Source organism: Cryphonectria parasitica, assembly GCF_011745365.1.
Source record: "Cryphonectria parasitica EP155 unplaced genomic scaffold M406scaffold_5, whole genome shotgun sequence".
Classification (NCBI taxonomy): Eukaryota; Fungi; Ascomycota; class Sordariomycetes; order Diaporthales; family Cryphonectriaceae; genus Cryphonectria; species Cryphonectria parasitica.
This window is the reverse complement of record NW_024468913.1, coordinates 2,931,777-2,945,209: the sequence shown is the minus strand read 5'-3', so window position 1 is coordinate 2,945,209 and position 13,433 is coordinate 2,931,777. Positions and strand designations below refer to the sequence as shown.

The 13,433-nt window shown below is 54.0% G+C and overlaps 4 protein-coding genes across 4 annotated transcripts; 1 reads left to right on the top strand and 3 right to left on the bottom strand.

The window, feature by feature from the left end:
* Positions 1-4,707: 4,707 nt before the first annotated feature.
* M406DRAFT_292069 (mitochondrial carrier) lies at positions 4,708-5,983 on the bottom strand (the record flags this gene model as incomplete). The annotated part of the gene is made up of 2 exons (XM_040919011.1): positions 5,759-5,983; positions 4,708-5,699 (listed from the first exon to the last, which is right to left on the bottom strand). Exons 1-2 carry the CDS (start codon positions 5,796-5,798, stop codon positions 4,708-4,710), a joined length of 1,032 nt encoding a protein of 343 aa, XP_040775827.1. The 5' UTR covers positions 5,799-5,983.
* A 376-nt stretch (positions 5,984-6,359) lies between these two features.
* Positions 6,360-7,670, bottom strand: M406DRAFT_42849 (uncharacterized protein; the record flags this gene model as incomplete). Its single annotated transcript, XM_040924207.1, has 1 exon — positions 6,360-7,670. One exon carries the CDS (start codon positions 7,668-7,670, stop codon positions 6,360-6,362), a length of 1,311 nt encoding a protein of 436 aa, XP_040775826.1.
* A 927-nt stretch (positions 7,671-8,597) lies between these two features.
* On the top strand, positions 8,598-10,685 carry M406DRAFT_356696 (DUF887-domain-containing protein). The gene is made up of 3 exons (XM_040923507.1): positions 8,598-8,902; positions 9,045-9,537; positions 9,620-10,685. The coding sequence occupies exons 2-3, from the start codon at positions 9,058-9,060 to the stop codon at positions 10,211-10,213; spliced, it is 1,074 nt and encodes a 357-aa protein (XP_040775825.1). The 5' UTR covers positions 8,598-8,902; positions 9,045-9,057; the 3' UTR covers positions 10,214-10,685.
* A 19-nt stretch (positions 10,686-10,704) lies between these two features.
* M406DRAFT_331183 (uncharacterized protein) lies at positions 10,705-11,070 on the bottom strand (the record flags this gene model as incomplete). Its single annotated transcript, XM_040920603.1, has 2 exons — positions 10,705-10,751; positions 10,809-11,070. The coding sequence occupies 2 exons, from the start codon at positions 11,068-11,070 to the stop codon at positions 10,705-10,707; spliced, it is 309 nt and encodes a 102-aa protein (XP_040775824.1).
* Positions 11,071-13,433: the final 2,363 nt, after the last annotated feature.

Sequence of the window (13,433 nt, the reverse complement as noted above, 5' to 3'; positions counted from 1 at the left end):
GGCTGTCTTGTGTCGGAGCTCGAGATCTGGTGTGTGTATGTGTGGGTGGGTGGGTGTGCCGGTGTCGGGCGCAGTGGGCAGGAAAATCGAGCTGAATGGCGGCGTAGGATAGATTTAGAGAAATTCGGTGGATTAGAGGTTGAGGATGTATGCCATGCGACAGAGAAGTAATAATCTGTGGGTCATGTCTTGCCTAGTTTGTGAGGTTGAGCTGAAAAGATGTCTCGTAGTAGTGGTGTGGTAAGGAGGAGCAGGTTGGCTATCCTGCGCCGAGGGGAAGAGAATCGGGGCGTGAATGGGTAACCTGCTTCACCGCGGCGTGCTTCTCCATCTAACAAGGGTGCCGCGGTATTGCCTGCCGAAAGGGCCCTTGCGCCATTGGCGTACTCACTATAGTACAAGGTCCCAGTAACTATCGATAAGGGTCTTGGCAATCATTTTTTTTGCGAAGCGCCTTGGATTGCGACCGTCTTTCGCCTGTTGAGGATTTGAAGGCTGCCTCGTAGACTGATTGGGTCAATCTGCTTAATTTTTCATTTTCAGTGGGACAACCTCGTTAATTTTCCAGTCGTTTTGGAAGTCCCGACTGTGCTTTGCAGTCTTATCTTTCTGGTGATTTTTGTTGAGTTTACAAGGCGCAGTCAGCAAATCGGAGGGCCTTTTGTTCTACACTCCCTCGACGTCCCAAAATGGCGAAGAACAAGTAAGTTGTCTGGGCTGCGAAGCAGTGATTTCACGGTATCTAATCAGCTTTCAGGAGCTCCGCACTGTCTGCTTCTTCCAAGAAGATAGACCCGACCCTCGATGCTCTCTTCTCAGCAAGCGTAAGACCTACCGTCCGACTCGGTTTCCAGAATACAGAGCAAACACTTATAAAAGTCAATAGTCCGGGCCCGTCAAGACACCTGTGAAAGCTCGATATCCTGTACTGATTACGCCAAAGCTGAGGCTGGAGTCAAAGAGCGAGGACGATGAGGATGAGGATGAGGATGAAGAGGAGGTCGGCAGCGACGACGAAGGCAACTCAGATGTTGATGGCGAGGACGAGGAGTCGGAGGGCGCCGAGGAAGAAGATGGCTCCGATAACGAAGAAACTACCCCTCTGAGCGACCAAAGCGACTCTGCAGACAGTGAGGCCGACGAGCGCGACGCTGCGGCTCAACTATTTGCCGAGGCCCAGGAGCACGAGCGCAAGCAGAAGCGCAAGAGGAAGCAGGATGAGTTTCACGACCTGGAGAGCAAGTACTTCCAAAAGTTGACCGACGAGGAACCTCCTGTGAACAAGCGAAGGAAGCTACCAGAGAGTGGCAATGAAGAGGAGGTAGAGGACGCATCACAGGCGAAGGACGGCGAGGAGGACTCAGATGGTGATATTCCCATGCACGAGTCCCTCAAGCAAACCAAGAAGCCCGACGAGGTCGAGAAGGCCTCGCGCACCGTCTTCTTGTCCAACGTCTCCGTCGAAGCCATCAGCTCGAAGAAGGCTAAGAAGACGCTGCTGGCGCATCTCTCCTCGGTGCTAGACAAGGAAGCCTCGCCGCCGCAGACCATCGAGTCCCACCGGTTCCGGTCCGTGGCCTTCGCCACAGCTGCAATGCCAAAGCGCGCCGCCTTCATCACCAAGGCCACGATGGAGGCAACAACACAGTCGACCAATGCGTACGTGGTATACAGTAGCGTGGCCGCAGCACGTGCGGCGTGCGCGAAGCTGAATGGCACGGTCGTGCTGGACCGTCATCTGCGAGTCGACAGTGTCGCCCATCCAGCCGAGGTCGACCATCGGCGATGCGTGTTCGTCGGCAACCTGGGCTTCGTGGATGACGAGACGGTGCTCAACATAAAGCTGGGCGAGGACGGCAAGGAGAAGACCGAGAAGCGCAAGCGCACCAAGGTGCCAATGGATGTCGAAGAGGGTCTGTGGCGGACTTTCGGTCAGCATGCTGGAAAGGTCGAAAGCGTTCGGGTTGTGCGTGACCAGGTGACAAGAGTCGGCAAGGGCATCGCCTATGTGCAATTTTATGTGAGTAACGGTCGGCGCAAGGAATGATTGAGTGCTTGTGAGGTGCTAACGCGATACATAGGATGGTAACTCTGTCGAAGCAGCTCTCCTCCTGAACGGGAAGAAGTTCCCTCCCATGCTGCCTCGCGGGCTGCGCGTGAACCGCTGCAAAGCCCCTCACAAGACGGCCAGGGCGATGGAGAAGAAGACAGCCGAGAAGGTTGCTGCGCTCAAGACCAGCAGCAAAGCTGGCAAGAAGAGCACGAGATATGTGCCCAAGCTCACAGCTGACCAGCAGACCATGGCGGGCCGGGCTGGGAAGCTACTTGGTCATTCTGCAGCCGCCAAGGCCAGGATATCCAAGTCCAATGCAAGAAGTGGCAAGTGGAGGGAGAGGGGAGACAAGCGATCCGAACGCCCGGGTAAGGGTTATAGGAACGAGACTTCCGTCGCGTTGAAGACACCTGAGGCAATCATCTTCGAGGGTCGCCGGGCGAGTTCCAAGGATGGCAAACCCAAGGATCTAAAGATGAAGGGCAGCAAAAAGAAGTTTGGCGCCAAGCCGAAGAAGTAAAGACGATGCAAACGGTGGAGGAATCATTGGTAGCCAGCTACGCAGCAGTCCAACTAATGCACACATCCTCCGAACTTCACAATGATTTTGCCACGGTGCGTCGTGTTGCTAACGTTTTGTAAGTCAAGACTCGATTTCAGGTCCCACTCATTAACTCTTGCATAGAGCAATCACGTTGAGACAGTGCTACCTAGAAATGCCATGTTTTCCCCTCCTCCCATCCATTCGCGGCCCGTAGTATGCAGCGCCCGCCTCACAAGCCAGCTCAGCCCTCCTTGGCGGCTTGTAACTCGTACTCCAGCCAAGCCTTCTCATGTGCCAGGAGCTCGACGTCCTCATCGGCGGTGTAGACGAGTATGCACGCCTCGTAAGTACGCTCGGCCTGCTTGAGGTAGTGGAGGCGGGTCTCGCGGCGACACTCGTCCTCCCTGCCCAGGGCGCAGGTCTCATCGTCCTCGGAGCTAGCGGTGACCGCGTCGGAACTATAGGGTTCGGTCTCCCAGCCAGACTCACCGTCCTCCTCCTTCAGGACCTGCTTGTGCCAGTGGTTCGTCGGAGAGCTGGGCAGACAGGCGCCGTCCTTGATGGGCGTGGAGCTGCGCGACCGGGCGAGAGGGGCATACGTGGAGTAGCTGCTGCTGCTGCCGCCGCCGTCGCCGTCGGTAGAGGCCTTGGGGACGAAATTAGTGCTGAAGGCGATGTAGGACTTAAGCTTGTAAATGAGGGGGAGGCCTGGGGTGTTGAGGAAGGCGCGCAGGGTGACGCTGTTGTCACTGTTTTCGTCACCATTGAAGGCCTGGAGACGAACTTTTGTCAGTGAAACGTAAACGAAGCCATCAACAACATTTCAAGATAGTAAGAAGGAAGAAGAACAAGACTTACGTCAAGGAATCTGCCGCACCAAGTGTTCCGCTCGTTCATAATCTTGGGCTTGCCTGCCTTCACCCTGGTCATAGCCAGAGCCAGGTTCCTGCCCAGAGAAGGCTCTTCGATCTCGGAAGCCTGCTGAGAGATCTGGGCTTCCTCGTTCGAGAATGTGTGCAAGCCCTGAGGTGCCCAAGGAATCTCAAACTCAGGAGCCTCTGGGTCAGGAACGAAGTTGCCCTTGCGAACGCGAGCGAGGGTGCCGTTGACGTTGCCATTGTTGTCGTTCTCCGCCTCCATATTGGTAGATTGATGGTTGCTGTTGTTGTTGTTATTGTTGTTGTTGTTGTTGTTGTTGTTGTTGTTGTTGTTGTTGTTGGAGGGAGGGTGCGTGATGGTTGTGTTGACTTTTCCTTGCTTGTCCGAGAAGTCCTCCTCGGTAGCTGGCTTTTGTTGATGATACTTGGCTGATGACTCGCATGGAGATGCCTCATCACCCACTGCCGCGAGTAGTCCTGCAGCTTCATGCTTCTCTGTAGTGGCCTCTTGGATGGCAGCTGGCTGAGCAGCATGTGCTCGGGTTCCCTTGTCTGCATTTTCCATGACAGCAAGTACTGCTTCCTCCCTCTTAGACCTCTCCGCAGCAGCAGCAGAGAAAGCAGCAGCCATGGCAGCTTCAATAGCCCGGAAATAAGCTCTGATCTCTGCAGCTTCCTCAGCAGCAAACTCCTGAATGAGTCTCACAGCCATGAGCTGTGTTGAATAATGAGAAACATCCCAAGGCATGAGGATAAACCTCTTAGTGGGCCACGAGGGCTTCACTTTGCGAGAGGACATCATGCCAGTAGCAACAAGCTAAGCTACGTCTTGAAGCTGATAGGATGTCAGGCCTGCTTTGTTGGGTCACAAAGCAGTGAAGACGCTGGGTATTGCAGCTGTCCAAAGAAAAGAAAGAAAAATAACAGTGGAATTCGAGAGGAGACGAGGTACACAGATGTAATAGCAGGCAGACCTATTGACCCAAAGTCGACATGCCTTGCCGGAAAGCCACTCCAGTGCACACAACGATCGATTCAAAGGATCAAAGTAAGGTCCAAACACTGATATAAACACTTCAGTGGAGTCCTTTCTTTCCTTTGGGGCGAGAGGAAAGGTGATTGATCCAAGGGAATCAGAGTGGTATCTTGCCTATTTTCCAAAGCCCAAACTCCAGGAAGAAATGCACCCCAGACCGATCCCCTCCATATGATGCAGCCCTTTTTCCTTTCTCTTACAAGACATTCTCCCTTCTCTTTGTGGGGTTCAGTGTGACTTCAGCCCTCCTGACCAACTCCTCATACACTGTCCATGCCAGTGCTGAACTCAGAGCCTTACGGCCCATACGCAAAGCCAGACCATCCAAGAACGAGCGCATCCCCTCCTGGGTTGCCATCATGTGCGCTGCATGGAACATGTTTCGATACACGCCGGGCTGCAGCTGTATCCTCGTCTTGACCGCGTCGAAGGGGTTCGATATCGCAGAACACGCGCCGCCGGCAATGACCCCTGAGGAAAAGTTGATCGTCGCAGCAGTCGAGACACCCATCCTGCCATGTCCCCTTGACTCGGCAGAGTGGGAATTGTCATTGGCTCCGTGCCATGCGCTCAGCCTCTTCTTGCTCTGCTCGTAGAACAGCACATACAGTCCTGCATAGGGCGCATCCCGCATGGCCGTCGCGCCAAAGCCAGAGAAGAAACCTTTTGCCCCTTCCTTTGCTAGTATATCCCGTCCTGCTGCCGAGATTGAGCCATAAGAGTACAGATTCGACTCATATCGCACCTTGATCACCGTCAGCGGCATCAAGATCATGCCAGCAAACGTGCGCGCCACTGCACCCGCCAGCAAGTTCCCCGTGTTGGAGAGCTTGACAAGCGAAGACGAGTGGGAATGTCCTGCGCCGGCTTTCACACGGTCTCTAATGGTACTGAGTGCGCTGTCGCCGGTTCCGGTGTCTGCTGCAAGGAAGGGAATGCGTGAGACGTTGGTTCGGATCGCATTCAAGGATGTGAAATATATTGCGCTTCCGAAGCCGGTGCGCAGAGCGGATGGTGTCGCGCCTCGCCATAGCGCAGGTAGTATGCGAGGAGAATTTCGGATCTCGCGAAGGGCAGCGGTCAGGGAGTGGTGGCCAGATTGTTGCACACGGGTCTTGAGAAGATCGATTGGTTGGAGAAGGACGGCGGAGAGCATGCCAGACCCAAGGCCGGCTACGAAATGGTAGGCTGTGCGTTTTTCAGTCAGACATCTGTGTATGAAATGCACATAATGCAAAGGTGCTCACTCGATTTGGACTTGGCCTTGGGAGAGCCATCGCTGCTCATCGCGAAGTGTAATTCGGGCGAGCCGCAGTACGATTCGAATTTCGAGTGTCCGGAAATGCTAAGGTTTCATAATTCAGCATTTCTGTTTAAGGTCACGGTGCACCTATCGACGGTTGGATGAGTTGATTCAGATCGTGCATCGAGCCATTGTGCCGTGGTGTTGGCGCGAAAAAAGAGGATGTTGTTGTCGTCTTTTATTGTTGTGAGGATGAAGGACAAGAGCTTAAGCTCAGTGGTGACGGCATGCTTTTTTAGGTTTTCGAGAACCGGAGCGGCGGCCGATCCGGCGGAATGCGTCACAGTCCGGGAACTGCCGTGTGTATCCACTGTTGTCAACCCCGTGCCTGGGAATCGTCCCGATCTTACATACCAAGATACTCGTCGTTGGGAGACCCATGTTCTTGTTGGCTCGGCAAAGATAATCAGATTTGTCATATTTCGCGCAGTCCCGTACGCAAAGGATGCAGTTTGTATTTTTAGGGACCCATTGACTCACCCAGAGTCGTGAATGGTGTCCTCCGGGACTCCCGGCTCCAGCCCTCAGGAGCCGCGGGAGAAAATCTATTTGGTTGTCTTCTCTTTGAAGTCTCCGACAATGGACTCCAGGCGTCCAGCCAATTGTCGATGTCGCCTCACGACCTCTACCCACTCCTCCTCTGCCTCACTTCCAAGGTCTAAGCCTGCCAAGAACAACCCGAAGTCACCTCCCAGCCGGCCCAAGCTACCGGCACAGTACAAAACCTGCGTCAACAGACTATCTCTTGATGCTTGATCCTTGACGGTTGGAAGGTATAGCCGCAAGGTCTCGAGTAGCATGTCGACAAGATATAGCGGAAAGGTTGACAGAGACGATGGTAGCGGCTCGAGGGGGTCCTCCTTTCCGCTCGCAGGAGCTGGTGCATCGGAGGTCGCTGGGAATATGCTCCTGTACATGGATACGATTGCAAAACTCTGCTCGCGGAATATCTCAATATACCGCTTCAGGTACCTCTCCGTCTGCTGGCCTCCTGACCAGGCGTTTCCGCTGCCGATTGACTTTTGTCGTGTCTTCTCCTGGTCCGCGAGTTCCTTCAGTGGATCCAGCGCATCAAGCATGTTCAAGAGCGTGGCAAGGCGGCACACGAGGAACACCGCGCCCAAGACTCTGTCCTGCGAGCCATGGCTCTTGTCTTGGGACCCAGCCGTCTCAAGGTCAGGAAGTACCCTCCGTAGCCAGCTGATGGTCCGTAATGAGGCGGCTAGTTTCAGGCCCGGTGCTTTCAACGAGAGTACCAGGTTCGCTGCCATCGTCTTCATTGCCTCGTCTGCCTGCGCTGATATAGATGCGATCAGCGGCGAGGTGGGATAGAGAGAATGTAGTCTTCGTATGTGACCATTGAGATCCAATGCCGAGGAGTAATTCGGTGGTGAGGCCGAGATGGCCGAATTCAGTAAGGTGGGTAGCTCCAGTACATCCACGAGACGCTCGACATTCCTTGACAGAAGTAGGGCCCGTTTTCTCCTCGCCAGTACATCATTCTCGCTGGCCTTGTTGTATGTGCTTGAGAATTTCACGGCCTCGTTGTCCAATCTCGGTATGGCATGCCGCAGCTCTGCTGTGCTGCTGGCCAGTGCTGGAAGGGCCGTCTGTAACGAAGCATGATGAGATGCGGATTCAATGATGGGCTTGTATGACCTTTTGGACAAGGACTGAAGAGATATGAGGAGGGTATGAGAGGATTGAGAAATTGACTGGGGCTCAGTCCTGTCTAGAGAGGACAGAGGCTGAGCGGCCAGGTGCTTCAGGTAGTCCAAGGAGGTCTGATCACTGGGTGTCTTGGGCAGGTCGGCACCGGGCTGTGATGCTAGCAGGTCGTATAAAAGATCGGCCATATCCCTCAGTCGACGGCTTTAAAGCCGTTCTCGCGCCTTGACCTTGCAGCTGCGGAAGTGAAATGACGGACACGTGGTGCTGACCGTCGGAATGTCCGTGGTGGTAGCTTCGAAGCGAAATCGCCTGATGCTGAGCAGCCAAAGTGAAAGACTTTCACGTTCCCACAACAAAGACAGCAGCCAACTCAGTCAGGAACGCAACGCTCACTATGGAGCCTGGCTTGACCTGAAATGCACAGCCAGCAAGTATGGGCCAGAATGAGCTCGTGATAGTGTCAGTTGCTGAGCTTCTATGAACGGTGAACACCCTGGTCATTTCGAAAGGTGCACGGGCCACAACGGTCAGGGGGTGTTACCAGTACGTAGCGTGTACACTGGTGCAGTGGGTGTGGCAGGGGGAAGGAGAGCCCCGCAGAGATGGGGAACAAAGGAATACTCCCAAGAGGGGCAGGCCTGGAATTCTACCCCCTCTCTTTCACGCCTTGCACTAGAGAGCACTGCCAATTCTCATCAGTACCTTCAACTCCTCAGCCACCACTCTTGTCGTCATTTCAACCCGGCGTACAATCTTATCCATATGAACAATTTCTAATTCCAAAGACCTCCTACGACTGTGCATTCCGGCTTTCAACCCCTCCAGCTCCAGCCCACAGCTCAGAGGGCGACCGCCCAGCTGTCGCAGCCGTTCCGTTGTTTTGGGTCTGACCGGGTGAGAGACCTGGCGTGAAATTTAGGCCTTGTCAGCCAAGAGAGGCACCTACATTGGGCTGACAGGTATTGCGCAAGTACCCGCCGATTTTCCCAACAATTTAAGGGTCCATATAGTTGTCTCGCCTCGATGCGACTATAAGATTTGGTACAATCCAAGCACCACTCTTTTTTTTTTATACCACAAAGTACTTTGTCTGAGCGTCACAGGACGTCAACGTGCCGAGAATCAGTAGCCTTACTCATAGGAGCTTCTCACTTGCTCCTGGCACGCTGCATTGCACCTTCAGCTGAGCAGCGCACCACCTGGTGATCGAGGCACGCCGGACCCTCGCGAGGAGAGACCGCGTGCAGATCCCAACAATAATTCTGGAGCGCCCTGCCTGCACAAACAACCCCCCCCTCCTCCTCCCCCGAGCAGTGCAGCTTGATCTGGTGGCTGTCGGCCTGCCTGCCTAGGCTGTCAACTGCCTCGGAGGCTCCAGCTTGCGGGGTTCGTCTCATGTGGATTTTCCGTGGCTTAGGTCGGTCAAGTTCTTTAATATAAAGAGAGGCACGTCCTTGTTCTGCCCTTTCCCCCGGACCTCTCGCCAACCTTTTCCCTCCCGGTCAGCTCCCTCTTTGATGACCGATCCTTGATTGCTGATCTGGGCTCGAACTCCAAAGGCAGACCGCAGCCATGAAGGACCCTTTCTTCATACCGCCTATACCCGCCCTCGAGGAATGGGTCCGGCCATTCGCAGAAAAGTATAATATGACTGTGCTGCCGCAGCACATACACGAAGTCATCGCCGCGGCCCTCCTCTACACGTTCATCCACCTCGTCGTCTCGCCGTGGGTTTCTAACAAATATGCTCCCGAACATTACCCTAAATCGAGGGGCAAACGGGCCAGTTGGGATTCTCACGTCGTATCCCTGTTCCAGAGCGTCCTCATCTGCATCGTTGCCCTCTGGGTCATGTGGACGGATAAGGAGCGCGCTTCCATGGACTGGCAGGGACGCATCTGGGGCTACACCGGATCCAGCGGCTTGGTCCAGTCGCTCGCAGCTGGATATTTTGTCTGGGACTTCTGCATCACCATCTGCAACCTGGACGTCTTTGGTGTTGGACTGCTCGCCCATGCTGTCAGCGCACTCTCCGTCTATTCTCTTGGTTACGTGAGTTTTGATCCTGCGTCCCATTTTTATTTTTTTTCTCTCTCAACGTTGTGTGCAGACCTCCCCTGACTGTGGTCAACAGAGACCCTTTTTGAATTATTACGCCACCGTCTTCATTCTCTACGAGCTGTCGACCCCGTTCCTCAACATCCACTGGTTCTTCGACAAACTGGGCATGACTGGAACCAAGGCGCAGCTGTACAACGGCATCGTGCTTCTCTTCACCTTTTTCTCGGCACGTCTTGTCTGGGGTGTCGGCCAGTCGGTCATGGTGTGGTACGACATGTACCGTGCGCTATTCACTGCCCCGAACACCGAGTACATGTCCATCACACCCGCGAATGAACAACTTCCGGGAACCGAGGACGTCATGAAGTACGCAAAGGAGGCCGGCCCACTGCCGGTATGGATGGCTGTTATATACCTGGCCAGCAACATCACTCTAAATACCCTGAACATCTATTGGTTCGGCAAGATGATCAAGGCTGTACAGAAGAGATTCGAACCAGGTGCGAAGGATCACAAGAAGGAGGAGAAGGTGAAAGAGAAAATCAGCATTCCAGCTGGCGCAGCCACCGCAAATGACATTGCGGGGAAGATTGACGAGCTGAGGCGACGACACACCCTTCCGGACATCGACATTGAGATTAAAGACGATCTGGCAGACATGCAGTAGAGGAGACGTGGCCGATCTGACCAGGTTCTCGATTTCCTTCCCTCTGCGGACCACCAATGCAACGAACGCATTAGGCAGCGAACAGGCATTATAGACACGCAAGCACAAGCCATACACCGGTGGGAAGACATGCATCACATTTTTTTTATTTTTTTTGCTATGCTTCGAAGGGCGCATGAAAGTGTTTGGCCAGTCCTCTTAATATTGAAGATGTTTAAACGAGGATCTGACCTAAATTACTAGTGGCGTCAAGCCAGATGCCCTGGGTGGTGCATTATCCTGTCCGAGCCTAAAAAGGGAGAGCTCATTCGAGATCCTGCACTGCAGATCTCTTACCGAACCGAGCCCATATATATGTACAACAAGAAGGCCTTGGAAAGCATTCCACGCGGGCAGCGAGTAACAGCGAGAGCAACCCAGGAGGAGTTAGAAGCACTGCTCCTGTAATTCCGAATAGAAACCATCAAGCCCGTCCACCTTTGATCTCCTATTTACTCCTTGAGTGCTCCACCGCCTAGGTTTTCCAGAGCGCCCTCAGCTAGAGACAAGTCAGCATTGATTCAAGACAAAGGTGTTTATTTCAACCTGGACGTACCGCCATCTAGACCGCCGCCCAACGTCGCTCCGAGACCACTAGACTCATCACCGGTCCCGGCACCGGCACCTCCGAGGAGAGCCCCAAGACCTCCATCCGCAGCGCCGCCAGACGTGGTTGCACCGGCTGCAGACTGGGCTCCCGTAAGGCCGCCCAGCAGGGTATCGAGCTGGCGTGTGTTGTGCTCTGTGCTTGAAGAGAGGGTGGGTGCCGCTGTGGTGAGGGTGGCAGCGGCCAGGGCTAGGATGAGTGTGAAGTACATCTTTTCTTAAACCAATGAGGTGTGATATCGGGAAAGAATAGACCAGCTACTTGTTGAAGGACGGTATAGTATTCTTGACAAGTATCAAGTTGAAGGAGGACGAAGAGGTAGGTGAGGGTAGGGTGGGTTGCCAGACAAGAAGACACCGTGAAGCTTCAGCAGAGGTGAATCAAATATTTATATCTATGAACAAAAGGCCCTCCTCTTCTCTTCCGACCAGCCTTCTCGAGTCTACCAACTCCCCCCCCCCCCCCCTCTCAACCACCCTTCCTCCCGTCCGAAGAAAACGAAGAAGAAATTCACCACCATCATCACCACTCCTGCATTCTGTTACCATGGTGCATCAACCATCGTTTCCCCCCCCTTCAGACGAGGAGAGAAGGTCCGAGCAGCTGGGTGCTCCAGAGTAGATGGAAACAACCCCGCGCGCCGTGCCAACATATCTAGGACTCCTCATTCGGTCGGAAGAGAAAATGGGAAGAGGAAAGGGGGGGGGGGGGGGGCAGACTTGATTCGTGTGACAACGTCCCAGTTTTTTGGTTTTTTTTTTGCTTCCCCCCTTCCTCTTCATCGGATATATGTGTATGTGAGTAGGTGGTCGGGTGTGAACAGGAAACCCCCCCCCCCCAAAGGGCAGCGGGCCCTGCGTAAGATCGGATGGAAGCGATCGAGAGTTGCACTGTCAAGCTGTCAGTGCGAGATAGCTTTTTTCAAGTCTAAAGAAAGAGGCTAGTCAGGACAAGCATATATTTGTGCAGCCTCACCCTCGGCGCGGCGCTCGTACAAAGACCTCTGAAACGGGGGACTGGGCTTCTAGCCGCCCCGCGCACAGGCTTTTGGAGCCTGGCTTTGTTTCAGGGGCGACTTTTCAAGGCAGGAAGAGAGACAGAGAGGAGGACAGATAGTTGAGCAAGACTATCAACAATTTATGTTTTCTCTTTGATCTAAAAAAGAAGGAGAAGAAACCCCCCCCCCCCCCCATCTCGCCCTCCTGTTTCCCAGCAGCTCTTACAAACAGACAGACAATACTTCCATCGCCCGAGGGGCAAGGAAGAGGAAACCCTCCACGTTCCACACAAGACCATCCACGGATGACCAGCTTTTGTAATCCTACATAACAGAGCCAAAAGAAATTCTGGTCTGATCTTGGAATTGTAGCATAGGACTGACTTGTTGCATAGTTGATGTACACTGCTAGTGCTAATGCATTAGATGCTGTGATTTATGTGAGGCTAGAATTATGGCGGTTGTGCCTGATCCTCCCAAGTCTTTGTACCAGGTGAACAAGTCGCTATCCAATGTGATGAAATTCTTTCTTTTGACAATAAAATCCACCAGCCAGCTCCCTCATCTTCTCTCCCTACTGGGGAGGCCCCCGGGGGGGGGGGGTTGACCAAGTCTGACACTGATAGTAAGTCACACACTCGTCTCGACTAATAGTAGTAGTAGTGACATTGTAATTGTGGTTGACAAGAAGATATGACGACGATACTCCAGACAGCTTGAAACAAAATGCCCCAGACAGAAGGCGGGGTTCTCTCTGGGAGGGGCCCCCAGTCTACTGCTATTGACAGGGTTTTTCTTGTAAGAACATGTCTAAACAATCTAGAATCCGAAAGGATTATCAGGAGCTGTGGCCAAAGATTAGCATTCAAGTATCTATCACATCGACAAGATGGTATAAGACAACGTAGGATCTGGAAATAACTTACTCGCAGCAGAGAGGTTAGCACGGCGGCCAGTAGCCTGTGGCGCGAGCTTCTTCGCATCGGCTGGGACGCCAAAGCGAACGGGTGGTGGCGGCCCTGTCTGTTGTGGCACCAAGGGAGCAGGAGGCTGCGGCTGTGTTGGGGCCATGCCGTGATTTCCAAAACCCTGTGTGAAGCTCATACCCGTGGGTTGAGGCTGCATGGGCTGCATCTGACCAGGCATACCGGTCCTCTGTGGCTCAAGAGCCGGGGGGAGGTATGAGTTGACACCACCACCCGTTGGAGTCGGCCCAAACGAGTTCTGGTTGAACTGGCCCTGGAATCCAGTAGGCTGCATCTGCATGGGCGAGAATTGTTGCGATGCCCTCGGGTCGGCAAAGGGGCTCTGCTGTGGCATCTGTTGGCCATTCATCATGGGCTGCTGCTGCTGCTGCTGCTGCTGCTGCATGAACTGGTTCTGTCCAAAGCCTGTTGGCTGTGGCTGCATCCCAGTCTGCATCGGGTACATGCCAGGGGACTGTTGCGGGAAGCCCGTCATCTGGGGCTGCATCTGCATGGCGTATTGCTGCTGCAGCCGCTGCTGGCCGATCTCGCTCAGGCTCTGTCCAGGAGGAGCAACCTGTCCAGTGACATGAGGCGCCAGTGGAGGAGGGC

What these genes read in the sequence shown, in the direction of transcription:
- M406DRAFT_356696 (XM_040923507.1), top strand. Translation starts at nt 9,058, where the DNA reads ATGAAGGACCCTTTCTTCATACCGCCTATACCCGCCCTCGAGGAATGG. An exon ending in CCGTCTATTCTCTTGGTTAC is followed by an intron (nt 9,538 to 9,619) that starts GTGAGTTTTGAT and finishes TGTGGTCAACAG; the next exon opens with AGACCCTTTTTGAATTATTA.